The sequence below is a fragment of the Ictidomys tridecemlineatus genome, chromosome X, assembly GCF_052094955.1.
Source record: "Ictidomys tridecemlineatus isolate mIctTri1 chromosome X, mIctTri1.hap1, whole genome shotgun sequence".
Lineage (NCBI taxonomy): Eukaryota > Metazoa > Chordata > Mammalia > Rodentia > Sciuridae > Ictidomys > Ictidomys tridecemlineatus.
The window spans coordinates 61,225,284-61,245,995 of record NC_135493.1 but is presented as its reverse complement, the minus strand read 5'-3'; the positions used below and the strand labels follow the sequence as shown (position 1 = coordinate 61,245,995).

General features: G+C 32.9%; 1 protein-coding gene across 1 annotated transcript in view; it reads right to left on the bottom strand.

Moving 5' to 3' along the window:
- Nucleotides 1–20,467, bottom strand: part of Pof1b (POF1B actin binding protein) — a 66,494-nt gene extending 46,027 nt beyond the window's left edge. Inside the window, exons 1-3 of the mRNA XM_005328841.2 lie at nucleotides 20,148–20,467; nucleotides 5,464–5,538; nucleotides 3,182–3,262 (exon numbers count right to left, since the gene is read on the bottom strand). Of these exons, the coding sequence (XP_005328898.1) occupies nucleotides 3,182–3,262; nucleotides 5,464–5,538; nucleotides 20,148–20,432 (441 nt within the window). The 5' untranslated portion in view covers nucleotides 20,433–20,467. The remainder of the gene's footprint in view (nucleotides 1–3,181; nucleotides 3,263–5,463; nucleotides 5,539–20,147) is intronic.
- Between the last annotated feature and the right edge of the window lie 245 nt (nucleotides 20,468–20,712).

Below are 20,712 nucleotides of genomic sequence, written 5' to 3'. Positions count from 1 at the left end.
AGAATAGCAAAAGCAATTCTAAGCAGGAAGTGTGAATCAGGCGGTATAGTGATACCAAATTTCAAACTATATTACAGAGCAATAGTGACAAAAACAGCATGGTACTGGTACCAAAACAGGCAGGTGGACCAATGGTATAGAATAGAGGACACAGAGACTAATCTACCCGTCTTAATGCTTTTAGTTGGGCTGCCATATTTATAGTGCCTTAAGATGTTCAACCTCCATGTCTAGTATATTAAATTTGGTTAAAACTATCACCAGAACAGGTTTCAGAAAAGAGAGTGGTAAATTTGAGAATACCTGAGCAAATCACACTTATTAAAACAACTTTAGCTACATTTTTAATAAAAGGATGCTTAAAACAATGTTACTCATATTAATACCTTAAATACCACAACAAATCCTTCAATAATTCCCCCCATCATATGTGTTATCTCCAATATCTTAACTTCAGTAATATTTTATCATCCCACCAAGTATTTTCCATAGCTATCTGTGGTCATGTATTTTTTCCCTTCCCGAAAGGAACTATAAGTTTCTTTGATTTAGAAAACATGTCTTATTTCTGTGTTTCTGTTTGAAGGCTGTATAGTTTCCTCCCCATAGCAAAATCTCCACAATTGAAAAATTAATGAAAGTGATAAATATCAATAGAATTCTATAAATGAATGGAAAAAGTATTTTCTTTTCATTTCTTGTTCAAATAATAAATGAAAATGCATAAGCCCTTTGACTAAAATGGTATCAAATGAAGAATAAGGACATTTTAAAACAACCAAAATGAAAAACAAAGAGAGAAGGAAATCATAATGAAAGAATTGGATTGAGATCAGTTTAATTATAGGGAGGAGAAATAAAGATTAGACAAGCTGGGAGGTGAGAGGATGAAGTTGCCATTTAGGAGGCTCAGCTTATTATAAATATTGTAATTAAACTAGAATCTTCTCCTGGGGGATTTAAAAGAGAAAACAAAAAAGAAATGTATTTGGAAATAAAATGGGAAATATATCTAGACAGGATTTTCAAGCTGCTTTGCTAGACCAATTAGATTATTTTTGTTTACAAAGCATGGGGCTTGAAATTTGTTTTATTCTTCAATAAAGGAGAGACTTAAAAGCTTTAAAATCACTATTTTTCTTTAGTCCTCTGCTGGTTCTTCTTGAGAAATTGTTTATAGTTGAACCACAGCTCAAAATTATGAGTTCCTACAGAGGAAACCCAGGGTTTCTAATACATTATGTACTTGCATACATCTAATTTCTCTACCTTTGTAACCAACTACATGACAGGTAAAAAGAAATATAAGTAAGAATCTGGTAACCAATTTACCTCCATCATCAACTGTCTTAAGTTGCAATATTTTTTTCTCCCAGATCTGTATTGTTCAATTTCATTTCCAACTCTGCCACTTTGCAACTTAATGTTTTTACACCAGTTTAGAACTTAAGTTTTAAGATGGTGGGAACCTTGTTAGGGCAATTTCTGGCACATAGTAGGTAACTGATAAATATTTACTGAATGGATTAATGAATCTCTCTATGCTTCTGTTTCTTTGCTTTTGTAGGATTAAATGGAATTCAATATGTAAATTGCCTAGCATGTGGTATATAGCCAATGAATATTAATTTTTCCTTTTATCTCATTAACCAAAGAATAAAAATTCATCCAATGTCACATAAATTTTGCTGGCAAAGTGGATTGGAATCCAAATTATTTGATGTTTAAAATTTCTATATATAATCTAGGCAAGCACAGGTTTTTACATTATGGGAAAGAAGTGCTATCTAGAACTAACTTTTTTGAAGCCAGATCAATTGGGCCATGCATCCAAAAATGCACATCTCCCAGTTTGCATGTAAAAGAAAGAAAATGAAAGAGGGGAAGGAATATGGAAAAAGTATAAAGTAATTGGTCAAATTAGAAAGAGAAATACACTGTCCTCTCTCAGGTCATTCCCAATTTCTCCTATCTGCCTTCTACTTTTCAGATTTGTTCCTTAAATATTTGATTCTGCAAAAGAAGAAGCAGTCAATTGCTTTAGTTATAATCATATCCTCTTTCAAGGTTTATAAGGATTCAAGAAAACTCAAGAAAATGTCTAAAACAACCAAATTCTACTCAGAGTTTGTGTGCACATAGATTCACACAGACACATGCAGAACCAGTGGCCTCCCTGGAGAAGGAAACATGAGAAAATAATTTTAGAATAAATAAATAAGGAATTGTGGGGTTAGATACTAATAGAAAACAAGCACAACCACCTCACTTACCTAAATTAGTAGCAAGCATAGCACCCTAATTTAATGCTTTGCCTTCCATAGCAGATGATAGTCATTTGTTTTATCTTGTAGTGGAGGAGAAAATTGTTTCCCATAATAGTGGAGAAATAAATTAGAGAGCAAAGAAAAAAAATCTGTATTCCTATCTGGATTACACTGTTTCCAAATGTGAAATGGTGTCTGTATAACCTCATAGAAATTACTTTTGCCCATAATGTTGTGTGTGTGTGTGTGTGTGTGTGTGTGTGTGTGTGTGTATGAGTGGGGGGGTGAATGTATATATCAAGGAAAGCTTATTACTGTGAACAAAAATACTCTTCTTAATTTTCTCCTCAAAATGGGACACAGAATAATGACCTACTTTGTGAAATACAAGATTGTGTATCTTAGTAAGAAACACAATGTAATTTTCAAAACATCTCATTGCTAGACACATACTTCACACACAGTAGACAGCAAAACATGAAGACAGTTTTGAACTTTCGACTTTTCATTTTCTTCTTTCTAGTCCATATCTCAAATGCAATCTAAATAGACTAAAAACTCTAATCCCTGGAGTAAGAGTTGATAGAGATTTTATGGGAAGCCTATGAAAGAATGTTGTCCCTTTTCTCTTTGGTTCAAAGAGAAGTGCAAGAGTGAAGCTATAGAAATAGAAACCACTTATAACCCAAGAATTTTCAAGCTGCTTTGAACTGTTGCATTTCTGAGTCAGAATGTATGCGTGCCTGGTTGTCTGAAAGATGACATTTTTTATACTAATGATTAAAAATTCACTTTATTGATGAAAAAATCCAGTGATTTGATTTTAATGACCAGGTAACTAACTCACCCTTCTAATTTACCTATCAATTTCTAAGGGATTATATGTTGGAGAAAGATTTTATGTGACATCTTACCTGTTCAGGATTTTGCACTATATATCTCCTAATAGTTGTCTGTGGATATGTTGTGACTTTCACTGCTGGAGAATGAAGTTCCTGTGAAGAAAAAAAATATACATATATATATATATATATATATATATATATATATGTGTGTGTGTGTGTGTGTGTGTGTGTGTGTGTGTGTGTGTGTATGTGTGTGTGTGTGTGTGTGTGTGTAACAATGTTTAGAGTGAAAGTTTTAGAGTCATTTGCATGAATCATGATATGAGGATCTATAGTTAATTTCAATCTTGGGAACATTCGTGAAAATGTGTTGTGTGCTCAGCACTGTGCTAATTTCTTGGTGTCTCACAGTAATATATGAATTATATTTGTAGAAAATTTCAAAATATTTGTTTCCCTATGTTACACATGATTAGAAGAAAATATAGCTTAATATTTATTTAATAAGTATTTGGTTTGAAAAGGACTTCTAATATTTAAAAAAATAAAAGGATAAAGAATGAAAAAATTATGTGTATTGTGTGTGTGTGTCTGTATATATGTACACATTTAAATCTTTAGTGTATTGGAAGGAGAGGGCCATAAACATTAAAAGGGAGAGAAAACACTACAACAAAATAATTTGTAAAAGTTATATTGGTAAGAGTCAATATCATTAATATAAAGAGAATTCTTATATATCAATGAGAAAAAAATCTTGACACTATAGAGAAATGAATAAACGACATGTACAATTCATAAAAGAAAATGAAATGGTTAATAAATTTAACAAAACATGTTCAAGAAAATTAGGAATCAAAGTTAACAAAAGAATACCACATACTTACTGAAATTTTTAAAGATAATAATGCTGATAAAGGTGCAGTAGAATGAGCACAATCTTAAGGAAAGAGGAAAATTAAGTGATAATCTATAGGCTAAATTATGTAGCTATTAAATAATTGAGTAAAGCAAATTTACATGAAAAGCTCATAATATTATATAAGTTTAAGTGAAAAAATAAGGATACCAAATAGTATAGATATTATGATCTTAATTTTGTGTCTGAACTGAAGAAATTACCACAAAATATTAAAAGTACTATATCTGGGCCAGGAAATAAATAATGAGTGATTTGTATTATTCCTTCTTATATTATTTTGTAATTATAAACTTTTCTCCAATAACATATTTTTATTATTAGAACATCAATGTAGAGAAATTAAATATATAACTGCTAATGTGATTATTTGAATGGGTTTGGAGATGGGGAACTGTGACTTAAGTGAACTTAGTTTTTGAAGCAATTCTACCATAGTGTTAGATTTGGGTGTAATTCAAGTTTGTGAAATACTGTCACAAACTTGGCATTGAGCAAATGTTTGCTGAATAAATACATGAGTTTAAATGACTTAACTCTAGTCTAGGCCAAATTGGGAAGTGGTAGGAAAATTTTTCTTTGTTAATCTTACTAATTCTGCATAATGTCCCACTTTTATTATTATACTCAAGGTCTAGAGACTACTTTTGTTTGTTTATTTTTTATTTCATTGTGTCCTCACTATCCAAGTTCACACTCTGGCACTTAATCTAGGTGAGATTGTTTTTAAAACAGCATCTTCTTTCCCTAGTATCTTCTAAATCCCCTATTCCCTATACTCCCCTCTCACTTAAGTACAAACTTTAGGTATTTTATCTTTTGATTTCCTAGAATATAATTTTGGATACATGTTTACAAACTAATTAAACACATATTTGCTAACATAATGTTTAATTATGATTATAGGTATCTTTCAGACAAATATTGCCTAGATTCAAGAATAATTATAAAAGTGGGATTATTAGACCCTAAATGCTAAGAAAAATAGACATCTGTCTCTTTCAAATCATACACCCATGAGAAAAACTAGTTCTGACCCTACAAGTTATTCTTTCTGAATATAAACGTAAAATATTATCAGTCTCAAAGTCCATTCGTCAATCAAATTTCAAGGGACTTTTTTTTGTGCTAAAGTCAAGTACCATTAAATACTCACTCGAGATTTTTGGTTAAAATTAAACTGCACTCAAACTAAAGGCAATTAGATTGAATAAGCAATGAAATTGAAGAATCTGATTCATAGCACTTATTTTACATTCCTTTAGTTGGCTGAGCTGATTCTTATATATTTAATCTTCTTTTTCTTTTTTGGATCCTGACATTTTGTGAGTGTATAAAGTCTAATGCAGGCCTAAAGATTGTTTACAAATTTGATCAACACTTACATAAAAAGAATTAAAACAAATCAAATCTCATCTATAATTTCTTTTACCTGTTCAGTATTTTGTGTTATATGTAGAGTACTTGGGGCACAAGAAGATATTTTCAGAGTTGGAGAGTGGAGTTCCTGTTGAGAGAAACAAAAGGTTCAGTAATTATTACTGAACAGTATCCTTTAAAAATTATCGTTTCCTGAGGCATTATGCCCCCTTACTTTTTTATGGGGGTGGGTACTGGGGACTGAACTCAGGGGCACTCGACCACCGAGCCACATCCCCAGCGCTATTTTGTATTTTATTTAGAGACAGGATCTCGCTGAGTTGCTTAGTGCCTCACTTTTGCTGAGGCTGGCTTTGAACTTGCCGATCTTCCTGCCTCAGCCTCCTGAGCCACTGGGATTACAAGTATGTGCCACCGTTCCTGGCTTATCTCCTTTATTTTTCTAATAATATTATTAGCCAGAAATAAGAACATTAAATAGGGCTTTCTTTGATTATGTCCATCTTTCCAAAGAGCACATTACTGAATTACTTATGATAACATAGTTTCTGGGTCATTTTCATAGTAATACATTCTCTTTATACTAGTAAATATTTTTTTTATTCTTTTGGGTGCTGATATATACCCAATGTTATCATATTCCTGCAATTAATATCCTATTTTGTCTCAGCAACTCAGATATCATATTTTACCAATGTCCTTTGAATGCTACACTGTCTTATAGTATATTGTCCCTGTGTCCTATTTATGAGGCAACCTGTATTTTTGCTCTTAATGAACATAAAGGATATGTAAGCTCTGGATTGGTTTATAACCAATTTTAATACACCTATGTCAATTTCATTGAAATACTCACACAATTGAAAATTTGGGACTTAATGGGCTAAGAAATGCAAAATTTTATCAAATAATACTATAAAATTAATAATACTTAATTTATTAATTTCATTAATAAATTTATTGATTTGATTAATTAATAATAATTTGTTAATTTAATTAATAATAGTTGATATTATAAAAATTGCCAACCAATATAGAAAAATACCTTTGAAAACTTGACTAAGACTGCTGCCCTTAGATTACTTCAAGCTCCCACTTAATTATGCTTTGTCTGCTCTGATTCTAGTTTCATTCCAAAGAGTAGGCTCTAATGTAAAAATGATCCATAAAAATGAAAAAATATACATGATTTTTATAAGTAAAATGATCACTCTATTGGTTATACTATCATTACTTATATTATTCCCAAATGAGCAATCCTGCAAAGCTTTATTAGTGTGCACACAGTTGATCACATTATTCTATCACCCCTTATTTGTAATTTAAAATTAATTGATATAACTCCAAGATAATTTGGAACTAGGGAAATGTTAAAATTCACCATCATGGGAAACATGGATAGATTCATACACAAGCAAAGCTATAATAAGTGTAATATATTCTTAAAACAGGGCCATACATTTACTCAAACTTCCAAATATTCTGCATACTTTGTTTTTTGTTGTTGTTCAACTTATAGCATTTTCATTTTCCCTGTCCCCCTACATCAACAGCAATATTGCAGGTTCATTGTTTCTAGTCAGCATCTCAGTATGTTCCCAGATTTCCTGCTGGTCGCCAAGGAGAATTGCTCAGACACAGGGAATTAAATAATGATTGTAGGCCAAACAGGGACATGCTCTTCTGTTTAGGAAAATTGTTAAAAATGCAACCATTTGCAGGTGAGTTTGGACCACAGATCCAAGAGTAGCAGGTTCAAGGAGATAGAAAGGAAAGGGATGTTTTTTGATTATGTAATACATGGGTACATTCTTTTTGTTTTGTTTTGTTTGGTACTGAGATTGACCTTAGGGGCACTTAACCATTGAGCCAAATCCCCAGCCCTTTTTATAGTTCATTTAGAGACACTATCTCACTGAGTATTTTAGGGCCTCACTAAGTTGCTGAGGCTGGCTTTGAACTCATGATGGTCCTGCCTCACCCTCCCAAGCTGCTTGGATTCTGGCGTGCATCACCATGCCTGGATGGTACAATCTTAATATAAAATTTTATACAGATAAAGGTAAAAGAACTTCCCTTAATTATCCTCCCTTTAGTCAGATCAATTATCCAGAAATAACCATTATTGTGTATTTTACATAAATATCTATTATAAATAGTAATATTTATCAATTTTATTATTCTACAACTTAAATTAACAATAGCTCTTATATAATAGGTTTATGTTTTAATGCATTATTTTAAGTTAATAGTGTTCTATAAGTTTGTTTGATAGCTTATTTATATATTTTCCTACTGATCAATATTTAAATTATCTCCAGATTTTCACTATTCTGCAGTGAGTATCCATGTGCAATGTGAGTGTTTCTCTAGAATCCCACAAAATAAATGGTATTCCTGAAGCATGGAGGATGTGCATTATTCATTTTAACAGATTCTACCTAACTGAATTCCTAAATGGCTAAGTGAATTATATATCTATCAGCAATGTATGAAAGTACTTACAACTGCTGGTTACTTTTTAAAAATGTTTTAGCCTGTTTAGGCTAGGACTAATACTATTATCATTCTAAGAAGTCAGTTTGTACATATAGCTGAACCTGGTACGTGTTCTATAAGTGGCAATTATCTCCTCTTCCATTAGACCAGTTAGAACCTGATAGTATTAGCAAATTGAAACATACTAAACCTTACTAGCCAAGTAGACTAGGTTTTCTAATAAAAAGTTTACTATGTTTTATAAAATCGCAGATATTAAACCAAATGGGCAGGTGCAAACACACACACACACACACACACACACACACATGCTATCTCAACACATATGTTTATAGTAATATATGCATGGTTAGTTCATTCAGATGCTGAGACAGTAGGCATTTAAAGGGCAAATTGTATTTCAGCAAAGATTAGTCTGACCCTAAAACAAAGGAACACCTTAATTTTCTTACATTTGGAAATTTGGAATGTTGGCACATTAATTCCACAGATTGTAGTATACTTGTTTGTTTCTAACTTTATTGAACTATCATTATTGAAATTGATTATTTAAACAAATGTGGCTTTTCTCATATAACCCTAATGGAAATATTACAGGACAAATGTAATAACTTCAAAAAGTAAAACATTAAGCTTAATATGAATCACAAACATTAAGACATATAGTATTGGCTAGCATTAAGATCTTTAAGTTCCTATTTCTGACATTAAATTATAGGAATATGCATTTTTTCAGATCAAAAAGGGGAACTCATCTAAATCTAAGATTTATTAATTCCAGAAAGACTTGCTAAAGAAAATCCATTTTCCCTGGAAGACCACAGAATTAGGTAAAATGATCTAAATCAAAGCCCCAAATGATGAGAAAAAGCACTTTCAGTAGCATTGACTTGTAGGTAGGATTGAAGGAAGTCATCCTGCAATAGCCATTGCCTGTTCCACTGGAAGTGGTAAAAATGTTTATGAATGAATGAATGAAGAGAATGTCTCAGTTTTAAGCATACTTTAAGAATAATAATACAAACTTTCTTCATGATAACCTACATCAGATTTTAATTTACAGTGCCATGCATCTTTATATAGCTCACTTAAATCCTTCATGTTAAAATCATTAAATTCAATGAACAATGAATTTTTTGTTCTTATCCTCTATCTATACTACAACCCTATATTTCTAATAGCCAAATAATTTAAGGCAGGGATGAGGTGGTGTGGCTATTATGTAGTAGAAGAATTCTTGGACATTTTGTCAGGAGCCTGGGGTAAAATTTTACTTCTAGTTATATTACAAGCTATTTATGTGACATTAGACAACTGTGTCATCACCATAAACTTGAGTTTCATCATGTGAGAAATGGGATGTGGGTGTAAGTAAGTGTTAATTAGAAGATCTTTAAGTTCCTATTTTTGACATTTTGTGAATATAGGAGGTCATTCCTAGCTTTTTTGAGAGAGAGAGAGAGAGAGAGAGAGAGAGAGAGAGAGAGAGAGAGAGAGAGAATTTTTTTAATATTTATTTTTTAGTTTTTGGTGGACACAACATCTTTATTTTATTTGTATGTGGTGCTGAGGATCGAACTCAGCACCCTGCGCATGCCAGGCGAGCGCGCTACCACTTGAGCCACATCCCCAGCCCTCCTAGCTCATTTTTTTTTCATAAAAACAAAATTATTTTAAATCCTCTAAACTTCTTGGTCTTGTTTGCAACTGATGATGATGGCAACCAACAATTATTAGGAATTTTTAATGCCAAACACATTACATAGATTGTTTTATTCAATACTCAAAACAATCCTATTAGGAATGTACCATTACAACCCCATTATGTACATGCGTAATGTTAGACAAAGATAGGTTAATTATCTAGATGAAGTTTACATAGCTAATCCTTCATGTTGTAATTCAACCTCAGGTAAAATGACTCCAAAACTTATGTTCTTAATCACTATATTTTGCTACATATAATGTTCATCTCATTATATTTTCTGTTTTTCAGGTTGTACAACCTGATTCTAAGGGTTAAATTCAACTAGTCTTTATAATAGGAAGCTAGATAATTGTCTTTTTAAATTTTTTGCTGTCAAAAGCAACTTTTGGATATCTGAAATTAAGAAACCCACTTAAAAATGACTATATGAGGGAAGAGCATTGAATAAATAATTTAAGCTTCTAAAAATTCAGCAGGCATTTACAGAATGCATTATATATTTAGAGTGTAGTTATAGACCTCTAAATGCAATAAAACATTGAATTTTTATTTAATACTTATAAAGTCCTAACCCTTCAATTTTGTAGGAAGACCTTCCCTATTTTTTCCTGATAAAATATAAAGCATATTATTGAGTCATTTATTCCTGTGGGTCAGACCTGCTAAATAAGAAACATTTTTGGCAACTATCCTTATGTAGTGTTCTGGTGAAAAAGCATTTTGTTTATAATTATGTGGAATTAGGCCTGATATAAAAACTAGGCCTGTTTCTCCTGAGCTTCCTCTGATAATTATTATCAACTTTGTGAAAATTGTAACAGCACAATTCCTCCTCTTCCCCATTTACTTTTTATGAAGTATACATGGAATTACCAATTTGAAGATCAGAGTGGATCAAAATCAGTCTGCTTTTTGAGATATTTTTTTTACTACATTAGTTGAGATAGTTGTTCATAACTTAGTATATTCTAAATCAGAACTGGGAAATTCTGGTTTCTCTGGGGAATTCACTATTCACGAAAATGCACTTTATTTCCAACTGTTAACATAGCTATGTTTTTCAGAATTAAATCCATGGAACTATAAAAGGCCTGTATTTCTCAGTCATTACCATAGTGAGGGTGCTTTTGAGTAGCACATTTTTTGATTAGCTTTCTCATGCTGTGATGGAAATACCTGACAAGAACAAGTTAGAGGAGGAAATTTGGGCCTCATGGTTTCACAGGTCTCAGTTCACATACAGTGAACTCCACTGCTCTAGGCCCAAGGGTAAGGCAGCATTTCATGGAGGAAGAGTCCAGTAGAGGAAAGATGTTGAACTTATTGCAGCAAGGAAGCAGAAAGAAAGGAGAAAGAGAGAAGGAGGGAGGGAGGGAGGGAGAGAGGGAGAGAGAGAGAGAGAGAGAGAGAGAGAGAGAGAGAGAGAGAGAGAGAAGAAGGAGGAGGAGGAGGAGGAGGAGGAGGAGGAGGAGGAGGAGGAGGAGGAGGAAGGGGAAGGGGGAGGTCATAGGAAGAATAATCCTTCCGGGTATGCCCCCAGTGATGTACAGCCTTCAGCCACACTCCCCTGCCTACTGGTACCACCCAATCTGTTAATTCAAACTAGGATGGACTGATTATGTTCAATCGACATATCCAAACACTTCATTTCTGAATATTCCAGAACTAACACAAGAACTTCTGAGGACACCTTATATCCAAGCCATAGCAACACAGCCATGGAGAAAGAAGAGAAATCAGAATCTGGAGAGGTTTTAATCTTAAAACTTAAGGTATATTCTAAATTTCAGGATTATTTCTTGAAAATCAGAATGAAAACTATTTTTGATCTCCAATATATTTTTGCTGTTTTTTTCTGAAATATGAAAAATACAGTAAAGGTAATCATAAAATGATTTGCTGAAATGAAAAACTATTCACCCATTTAACCTTAAAACACGTAGTATCTGAGGTTAATTAAGGAAGACAGCTAATGTAGTGGAAATATGATTTCTACACTTAACATAATAATTTACTAGCTATTCTAACTTGAACAAATAATTTTGAGCTATTTGAGACTTGGTTTCTTTATTTGTATAATAGACAACTAATGCATATTATCTTTCAAAATGCTTGAAATAAAACCTTTCCTTAGAAATTTCTAAATGTGTTTTGGTATGTGGATGAGTATTGCATGGTAGCAGTAGTTTTTATGAGGCAATCTCTGGACACATACGTGATATGTTTAACAGGGTCACTGAATAAAATGTGATAAATAAAAGCACAAGACTTAGAATTTCAGCAGCAAGTGAGGTGGAGGAAGTATCTCTATTAGCAAACTAACAGCTCCAAGATAATTTGATTAAAGGAAATAGCACAATAAGAACCCAGGGAAATGATGTGATGATGAACCAGAATAGCTACCCTTTTAACAACATTTCCCATAATAAGTAATGATAAATATGTGTCCATAGGAAAAAAAATATACAAACCAAATATAAACAAGTCAAATCCAGATGCTTAATGGGGCCCAAGAACCAGAATAGAAAACTAATTGACTCATTAAATAGCTTCCTTATGTTTATTTTATGTGTTGTTCACTTTTTTAAAGAGGCAATTTGTGTCTTCCATTTTCAGTTCAAAGAGAGGGCATGGAAGAGTGAAAGCCACAAATAGTCCCAGTTAAGTCACATGTCTTTACTAAAGTCACTGCTGCAAGCCATGTTCAGACACTTTTGGAAGCCATAATCAAAGAAAGGGAGGAAAAACAGAGATGGGGTAGGCAAATGGATAGAGGGGAAAAAAGGAAAACTTATATATAATTTTCAGTCCTGTTCTATATAACAAAACATTTATTTGTATTTGTCTTTGAGTTTTGATTTTTTTAAAATAATCTCAACCCTCAGGAAGTATAGTCCAAGCTGGTGGGAAAGAAAGTCCAGAGAATTATACTAGTCAGTATAATGGGTACCTATGTCATTTGATAGTTAAATAATGCAAAGTTATATTGGTATTACAAGGAGAACATATCTAGGAAGGAGGTGGGAGTGGAGTACTATTTTGATGATGGGGAGAGAACATTGTAAAAGTCAACTTTTCCGATAGACTTTAGGGATGGGTGGGTTTCTACAGAGATGTGAGGCAAGGTGAATATTGCTAGAGCCAGGGATGGAATTAACAAAGGTAGGAGTGGGGAGGGTGCCAAAATATGCAATTTATTCAATAAAAAAGTAGTTTAGTATTCTGGAGCACATTGCAGAAAGAGATAGGTAATGGGACTATCCTAAAGAGGTATTTTAACATCATTAAGATAAACAGTTTGGACCCACATTTGGATTGTAAATTACTAATCAAATGACTACTGCTGAGATTATCACTTTCACAATTATGCGCAACCGAATTTTATTTTTTCATAATGATTCTATCAAAATTATCCCAAAGCTGAGGCTGGGGTTGTGGCTCAGTGGTATAGTGCTTACTCAGTGGTATGCGTGAGGCACTGGGTTTGACACTGGCACCACATAAAAAAAATAAAACCAAATAAAATAAAGGTATTGTGTCCATCCAAAACTAAAAATAAATATTTCAAAAATTACCCCAAAGCATTTGGACTCTTTAAATAACTAATAATTAAAAGTTAGTGCTATATTATTTTGTATTTTGTTATAAAATAATCAGTAAATTTTTTGAGAAATATTAAAAAGGAGTTCTGAAAAATCAAAATTCTGCATTATTGGTAAATAACATTATATTTTAAGTGGAATGTTCACTTACATTATTTATGTTCATTTATATTATTTACTTATAATCCTTTGGCTTATTTCTGAGGGATTATAGGTGGTTCATAATGGGAGAACATACAAGAAAATGATCATGAGATATAACAAAGAATCAGATATCAGAGATTTTATAATATAAACAAGAACCAAATGCATAGACCAGAAATAATCAACATAGTGTAGTGGTAATAGGCATAGACCTAGACTGGACTGCTGGATTTAAATCCCATTTCTTCCACACTATTAGCTGTATGAATTGGAGAAAGTCACATAATATCTCTGTGCCTCATTTATGTCACATATAAAATGGGAATAATGTTGTAATTTACTTATTAAAGTTCAAAATTAATTTAGTAGGGTAAGGTAGGTTGTAGGCAGTTCCAGAGACTACATAAAATCCAGATCACATACAAAAAAGAAATAAAGAAAGCTGGGCATAGTTGGTCCTGTTTATGTCCCAGCTACTCAGGAGGTAGAACAGGAAGATTGCTTGTGTCCAGGACTGTGATGCCAGCCTGGACAACATAGTGAGAACATGTCTTAGAAAAAAAGAAGGAAGATGCGTTCTGATTAAAGGGAGCTAATTTTCATCTTCTCTTCCTAGCCACCTGCTCTTTGAAAAAAAAAATAGTGGTTTCTGTGAAGAAAAATATAAACAGAATATATACATGCATACATATTTAAGTCCTTCATTCAGTTCTTTTTAGTTTTTGAGTTTAGCTAGGCAAACTTGTAGTTGCAGTAACTCGGAAGGCTGAAGCAAAAGAATTGCAAGTTCAAGCCCAGCCTCGGCAACTTAGCGATATTCTGTCTCAAAATAAAAAATAAAAAAAGGGCTGGGAATGGGGCTCAGTGGAGAAGCACTCCTTTGTTCAATCCCTGGTGCCCCCACAAATTAATGAGCTTAATTCTTGTACTAAAAAAAAGTCACTCCAAACTTATCCTTTGAGAGGTTGTAACTTCATTTTATGCACATTATAGTTGATTATATAAACTGGAAAAGTACCTTGACCACGTATTTGTACTACCATGAATTTCTTTAAATGAAGTGATCTTAGAGGTATTTCTATATTTATATAATAGTGGCTTAAATGTATAGTCCTATTGTCCAGTACAACTCTCTACAATGGTAAAAAAATGTTCTGTACCTGCCCTGTTCAATACAGTAGCCACTTGACTCAAGTAGCTGGTGAATACTTAAAATATGCTAGTGTGACTGAGGAACTGAATGTTTAATCTTATTTTATTTTAATTAATTTAAATATGAATGTACATAGCCACATATGACTAGGGAGCACCACACTTGAAGTGAAACTGTAGAGGAAATCTTAAGTAAGTGACAGTCTGAAAGCAAGCTTTAATGTTTTGTGTCACTTTAGATTTAATCAGAGAAAAAGAAAACAACAAATATAAAGTCTCCATCTCAAATGCTGAGGTTCAAGTTCAAAGAGAGCATGAAAACTTCCAAATTAATCTTTCTAAAGGATATTTGGTCCAGTAAACATTTCAAATCCCTTCCTGCTGTTTCTGTCTTTTGATCATATACCAAACGTTTGTGAAAATTACTTTAATGCTTTTCCTCCTTGGTCTTTCTTAGCTAGTGGAGCCCTAAGAAGCCTTTCAAGCATGTGGATTTGCCTAACCTTTCCAATGTCAAAGGAACTCTTATTTTATAGTCTGTTCATTTAGTTTATTTTCTTGCCTGAGTAGCAAGGGACGTTTTTGGCAATATTTGTAGAAATCAAATATAAAATAAAGGAAAGAAAATTATTGAGTGCTACTCTCATGACGTTTTACTAAACACCTTTCATGCTATCTCATTCACTATTCACTACAATCAATTGTGAAGGATCCCTGCTTTACAATGAAAAAACTGAGGTCCTTACAGATAAAGTGATTTATTCAAGATAATATAGTACTTGAATACACACACACACACACACACACACACACACACACACACATACAGCACACACACACACATATGGCATATTTTGTTCTATAAATATTTGGAAGCTTGTTGAAATAAACATGTAATCTTTTTATGCTGCTGAATTTGAATTTTAAAACTTAGGCACTAGTTGTAGTGTCTAAGGATGTACATTATAAAATATAATGTACCAAGAAGGAAACCATGGAGACTTATAATGTTTCTGTCATTTCTAAAAACTATAGGAATCACTGAGTGTAATAATAGTTAGGAAATGTCTAGGCTGAACAATTTCAAAAGAGGCAATACTTTAAAAAACTACTTGACATTTATGCTGACAGAATTTGCTAAGGTAAACTACCATTTCAATAAATCCCCTGAATTGTATGGGATATGCTTTTAGAAATTTTCAAATATAGCGGTAACATGGTTAAACACCTGCTTAAGTTTATTGCTAAACTTTGTGCAAAGAGGAACATGTAAATTATAATGATCTCGCTTTAGATGAAACAAATGTTTCCTTCATTTAGGATAAAATCTGTGATTCTGTTGATATGTAAATAAAGCAATAGAATGTACTAGTAATATAACTACTTTCTCCCCTTTCCTGCAATACAATCTCTAGTTTAAGAACTTGTTACTGGATGTTTCTTTCTCCCTTCCCACCCCTCTTCTCTAAATGAAAGTAGATACAGTCTCTTTGCAGCTCATGCTTTTTGTCTTTAAATACCATAAGTATATATGCTCCATTGGAAGTTTAAGAAAAAAAGTGCCTCTACTGGAATAGCTTCTGGTGTGAAGAAAAATATATTGTCCCTAATATATTTGTTTACTACTGACTGAAAATAGCCCCAGCAATTTATTAGACCTCCCTTAAAGAAGAGACAATTGCCATAGGCATTTTGACCCAGCAATTAGTTGCATTCAATTTCTACAGTTTTGTTTAGTGTAAGCACTAAAGAGATGACCAGAACTGAAAACACCAGCCCCTTTATCCAATGACCTCATTCTTTTTTCAGGCAGCCTACTTCCCTGAACAATCATTCACTATAGTGACCACACCCTTGAACAACAATTTATCAAAGCAACACACCCTTCCCCACAGAATAGGAAAACTTTCTGATAGTATTTAGAAATTCTAACACAATATGGGAGTAATATATTATATTTGCAACTTGAAACAAAGGTAAGCCCCTACTGAATAAATATTGAGAACAGAGGCCATTCATAAATATACCTTTTCCCTAGGTAGCTCTCTAGAGTTAGATTTGGTTGCAAGTTTCAAATTCAAAAGAATAGCAAATTTTACAAAACATGGATTAAAATACCAGTATTCTATTGAGTAATATATTCAATGGCCACAATAAAAAAATAAGCTTTTAAAGTTAAATACAGATATTCATATGAACTACCTACACACTAGGCTCTGTACATCTATCCTCAAAGTGGACTCTCCTTGGACAAACAGATAGTATTTGTCCACTGTTTTATAATATATATGCATTTAATAAGCATGTGTTCAGTGAATGACTAGTATTTAAAATTAGTTTATTTTGATCTATATTTCTTTCTCTAAGGAGAGTTCCTCTGTATTCATAGAAAATATCTTGAACTTCAATGAAAATTTAAATTAGTAGAAAAAGAATTGGAAATCCAATTAGTAATTCACATCAATGCTGCTCTTAAAAATTTAAGGCAGTATTTCAGTTTGAGTTAAGGATGATAGGTTAATATTTTAAGTTTCAAAGGTTGAGTTCTAAGGGGTTTTGTTTGTTTTGTTTTGTTTTATTTTATTTTAAGCAGCTTCTAGAACACTATTCAATTATTTATAATACTATACTGAATTCTAAAATGTATCCATGACCTTGATTATACCTGGGTTTGATTATACTTATTCATATGAATAGACATAATTTTAATTCTACTATGAATTCAGACAACTTGTTAGCAACTGATTTCTACATTTGATAATAACTGAGAAAATCATAAAATATACCTGATTGATCACAGGCAAGAAACAAAGCACATTATATATCTAGAGAAATTTTAATTTGACATCCATAACACCATGTTAGTGCACAAGACTGCAATAGGGGAAACCCACATTCTAAAAGAAAAAAAACAGAAATAAAAAATACTAAAGTGCTGCAAAAAGCATTTGGTCAAATCTAAAAAGCCCACTACATGAGTTAAAATTAAGTTCCAGGGAGCAAATCAGAATGGCATTGATTTAAGTTACAGAAAGGAACATATTTTACTACTGGTAATATTTATTTTAAAATTCCATGAGTTCTTTGAATGTCATTCAAACACCAAAATGCTTAAAAATAAAGTAAAACTTTAATTTAATTCATGATGACCAGTAACTGAATGTAATATTCATTTCCCTAGCTGCCAAGGTCACACACTTTGGCATCAGAATAATTGCTATTTACCAGCTCATCTGAAACATGGCATATTAATCAGATACTTTGTTAAAACATAACAACAAATAAATAAAAAGTTTTTGAGTAATATGTATTGCTTACTTGTGCTTGGTATGTGTAAAAAAGCTGCCATCACATTTTTCCCATTTCATCAGCATGATGGTAATTTCAGATCACACATATGTACTATTTTACATAATATCACAATGCAACCCCTCCAATAAACAAGAAAAGAAAAAAATAAGGGTTTCATGTTCATATTTTCTTACAGTGGATTTGACATCCAACTCAGTTTGGTATTTTATAGTCAAATTTTCCTGCATATTGTCTCACCAAGGAAATAAGGCTTATTTTTCTTTTTGTTTACCACATAACTTGAATATCACCTCCCATATCCACACCCAGACCTTTTCTTTCTTTTTATTTATAAATAACTTCAGACTTCATAGTGCCCTCCATTCCAATGTCTTCCCTTGGTTTTTATGGCCATACTATCTATCCCTAATTTTCTTTATATAGTTTTCAATGGGGAACTGTATTTCAAGATGGAGATAGTCTGGAAAGATCACTTTGGTAAATATAAGGTAAAAGAAGGAAAAACTAGTAAAAAGTTTGTCCAGCATGATCCTGGTATTATTACACAATAAAGTTGAACAAAGGAACACACAGTAAACTATGATCCTAAAACTTGTTCTGTTGTCAATATTTGTAATTTGCCAAAATTCAGCCTTTAAGTATCTATACATCTACTTTTCTTTTACTACCAACTTCACATGAAAAGAGTCTAAATGTGTTAAAAGATGACAAATAGGATAATTTTAGTATTCATATGAAAACAGTAATCATTGTTTTCAACCTTCATTGATTTGTGGCCACTATGGAACAAAGATGACACCCACGTTGTTCATTGGCATCTTAATAATGATTATTTGAATGTACATTTGCATTATTATTATCATTTCTATAAGCTGGTATTTTTAGTTCTTATATTTTCCTTTCCTTTGAGCTCAATATAGTTAGTTTTTTGCTACAAGGAAATTACTGACACTAAATCCTAGATTTTTAAATTTTTTCCCTGAAATTAAGCTAAGTGTTGTAAAATTAAAGCATTTGGTGTTTGGGATTATCTATATCTTTGAAAAATATCTTTAAAATAATTTTTTAGGCACTTTAGATACATTGCTTCATATCCTAATTAAATTATGTTTTGGATAAATAACTCAAACTATTGTCAATTAGTATAATACTGTAACATGGGCCAATATCCCAATGGTTGGATTTTGAGTCTGTCACAGTGCAAATGGATCTTGAAAACAGAATTTCAGATTGGCTAGGAGCTCCAAGAAAGTTTGAATACTTGTAAAATTAATGTAAATAAAGTCAGAGAATAAAAATAAACACACAGCTGTAGTCTTGCAGTATTACTTTACATTTAGTGGCAAGATTATTAGCACAGGTATTGGTGATTAAAAAAAAGTTAGAGGGGCTGGGATTGTGGCTCAGTGGTAAATTGATTGCCTAGCATGTGTGAGGCCCTGGGTTAGATCCTCAGCACCACATAAAAATAAATAAATAAAATAAAGGTATTGTGTCCATCTACAACTAAAAAATAAATATTAAGAAAAAACCTTAGAAACAAATTTGTTTCATTTTAAATGGTATATTAGAGTTGTGTCTTTTTCAGCTTTATATAACAATTGGTTACCTCTTGCATTCTTTAATGCTGTACCTCCTCTTTCTATACTTGTTCTACCAATATTCCATCAATTATTCACCTAGTTTGTACAAAAATCAATGTGCTGTTTTCAGAAGATGAAACTCATATGATAATTCAAACAGACATTTGCACTTGTCACTTACCCTGAAGCAGCAAACTATTAGCTGAACACAAATAATTACTTGTCACTTCCTACATGCCATTATCTTTGCACCACTCCAATTGCTACAAGAAAAAACCTAACTAGTATAAAATATATTCCATGCTTTTACAATTATATCAAAATGGATTCTCCTTTATGTACAACTAAAAATAATTAAAATTGTTTGCTTCTGATATGAAATAAATCAATGGGAAACTGTTCTAAAAAATGAGTGTATTCAAGATGAAGTTTTCTTTGCAGTAGAGGCAAATTTTACCTCATTCATCTCAGTTCTTTCAATCAACTCCAACAGAAAACCAATGCTCAAGTTAGATTATGAAAACAATTGGAACTGGTAAGTGAACAAGTACAGGCACTAGTAAATGAAAAAAAAAAAAGGCCAACCGATAGAATCTGGGAGATTGTCCAATGTATATGTAACCAAAATCTGCTAAGAGACATCCTGTAGAATAGAGGCAAATAAACAGAAAGGAAGGAGAGAAATGAGGTTCAAGATTTCCTTCTCCACTAATGGCATAGCTGTCTTTTGTGGTACCTGAGAATGGTCGCTCCAAACCAAGTTTTGGTAGGAAGAGGAAGTTTTGAGAGGGGAGAGCACTTCCCGTGGGCTGATGGGGTCCAAGGCCTGCACCACTCTGTTCATGGGCCCGCTGTAGGTCCTCACTCGCTCATAGACTACATTTTTTTCTGGAGGCTGCTGGGCTTGGCTTGACTGATGGTAGCAGTGGTAATGCTGGGGCTGGCACTGCAGCACCTCTAGGGGTTGCTGGGTCCCACAGCTGCTGCTGCTGGTCTCACTCCAATAGCTTGAGCTCATCATCTTCTCGGTGGTCAGAAAGGAACTCCCCAGATGCTCTCCCTAAGAATAAATAATGACAATTTTAAAAAGTGCAGGAAGGCACATGTGCAGAAGCCATTTGTCAACCACCTCTGCCCACAGAGGTGCAAAGGAGAGATGAGTTACCTGAGCAGCAGCAGGAGCAGGTCTGGCAGCTGCAGAGGAGGCAGCAGAGTACTTGAGCTCAAATGAAAAGTGGAGCCACCCTGTGAGATTGCTCCAGGAAATGGTACTGACACACCCCTGAAGGGCGGATTCATCT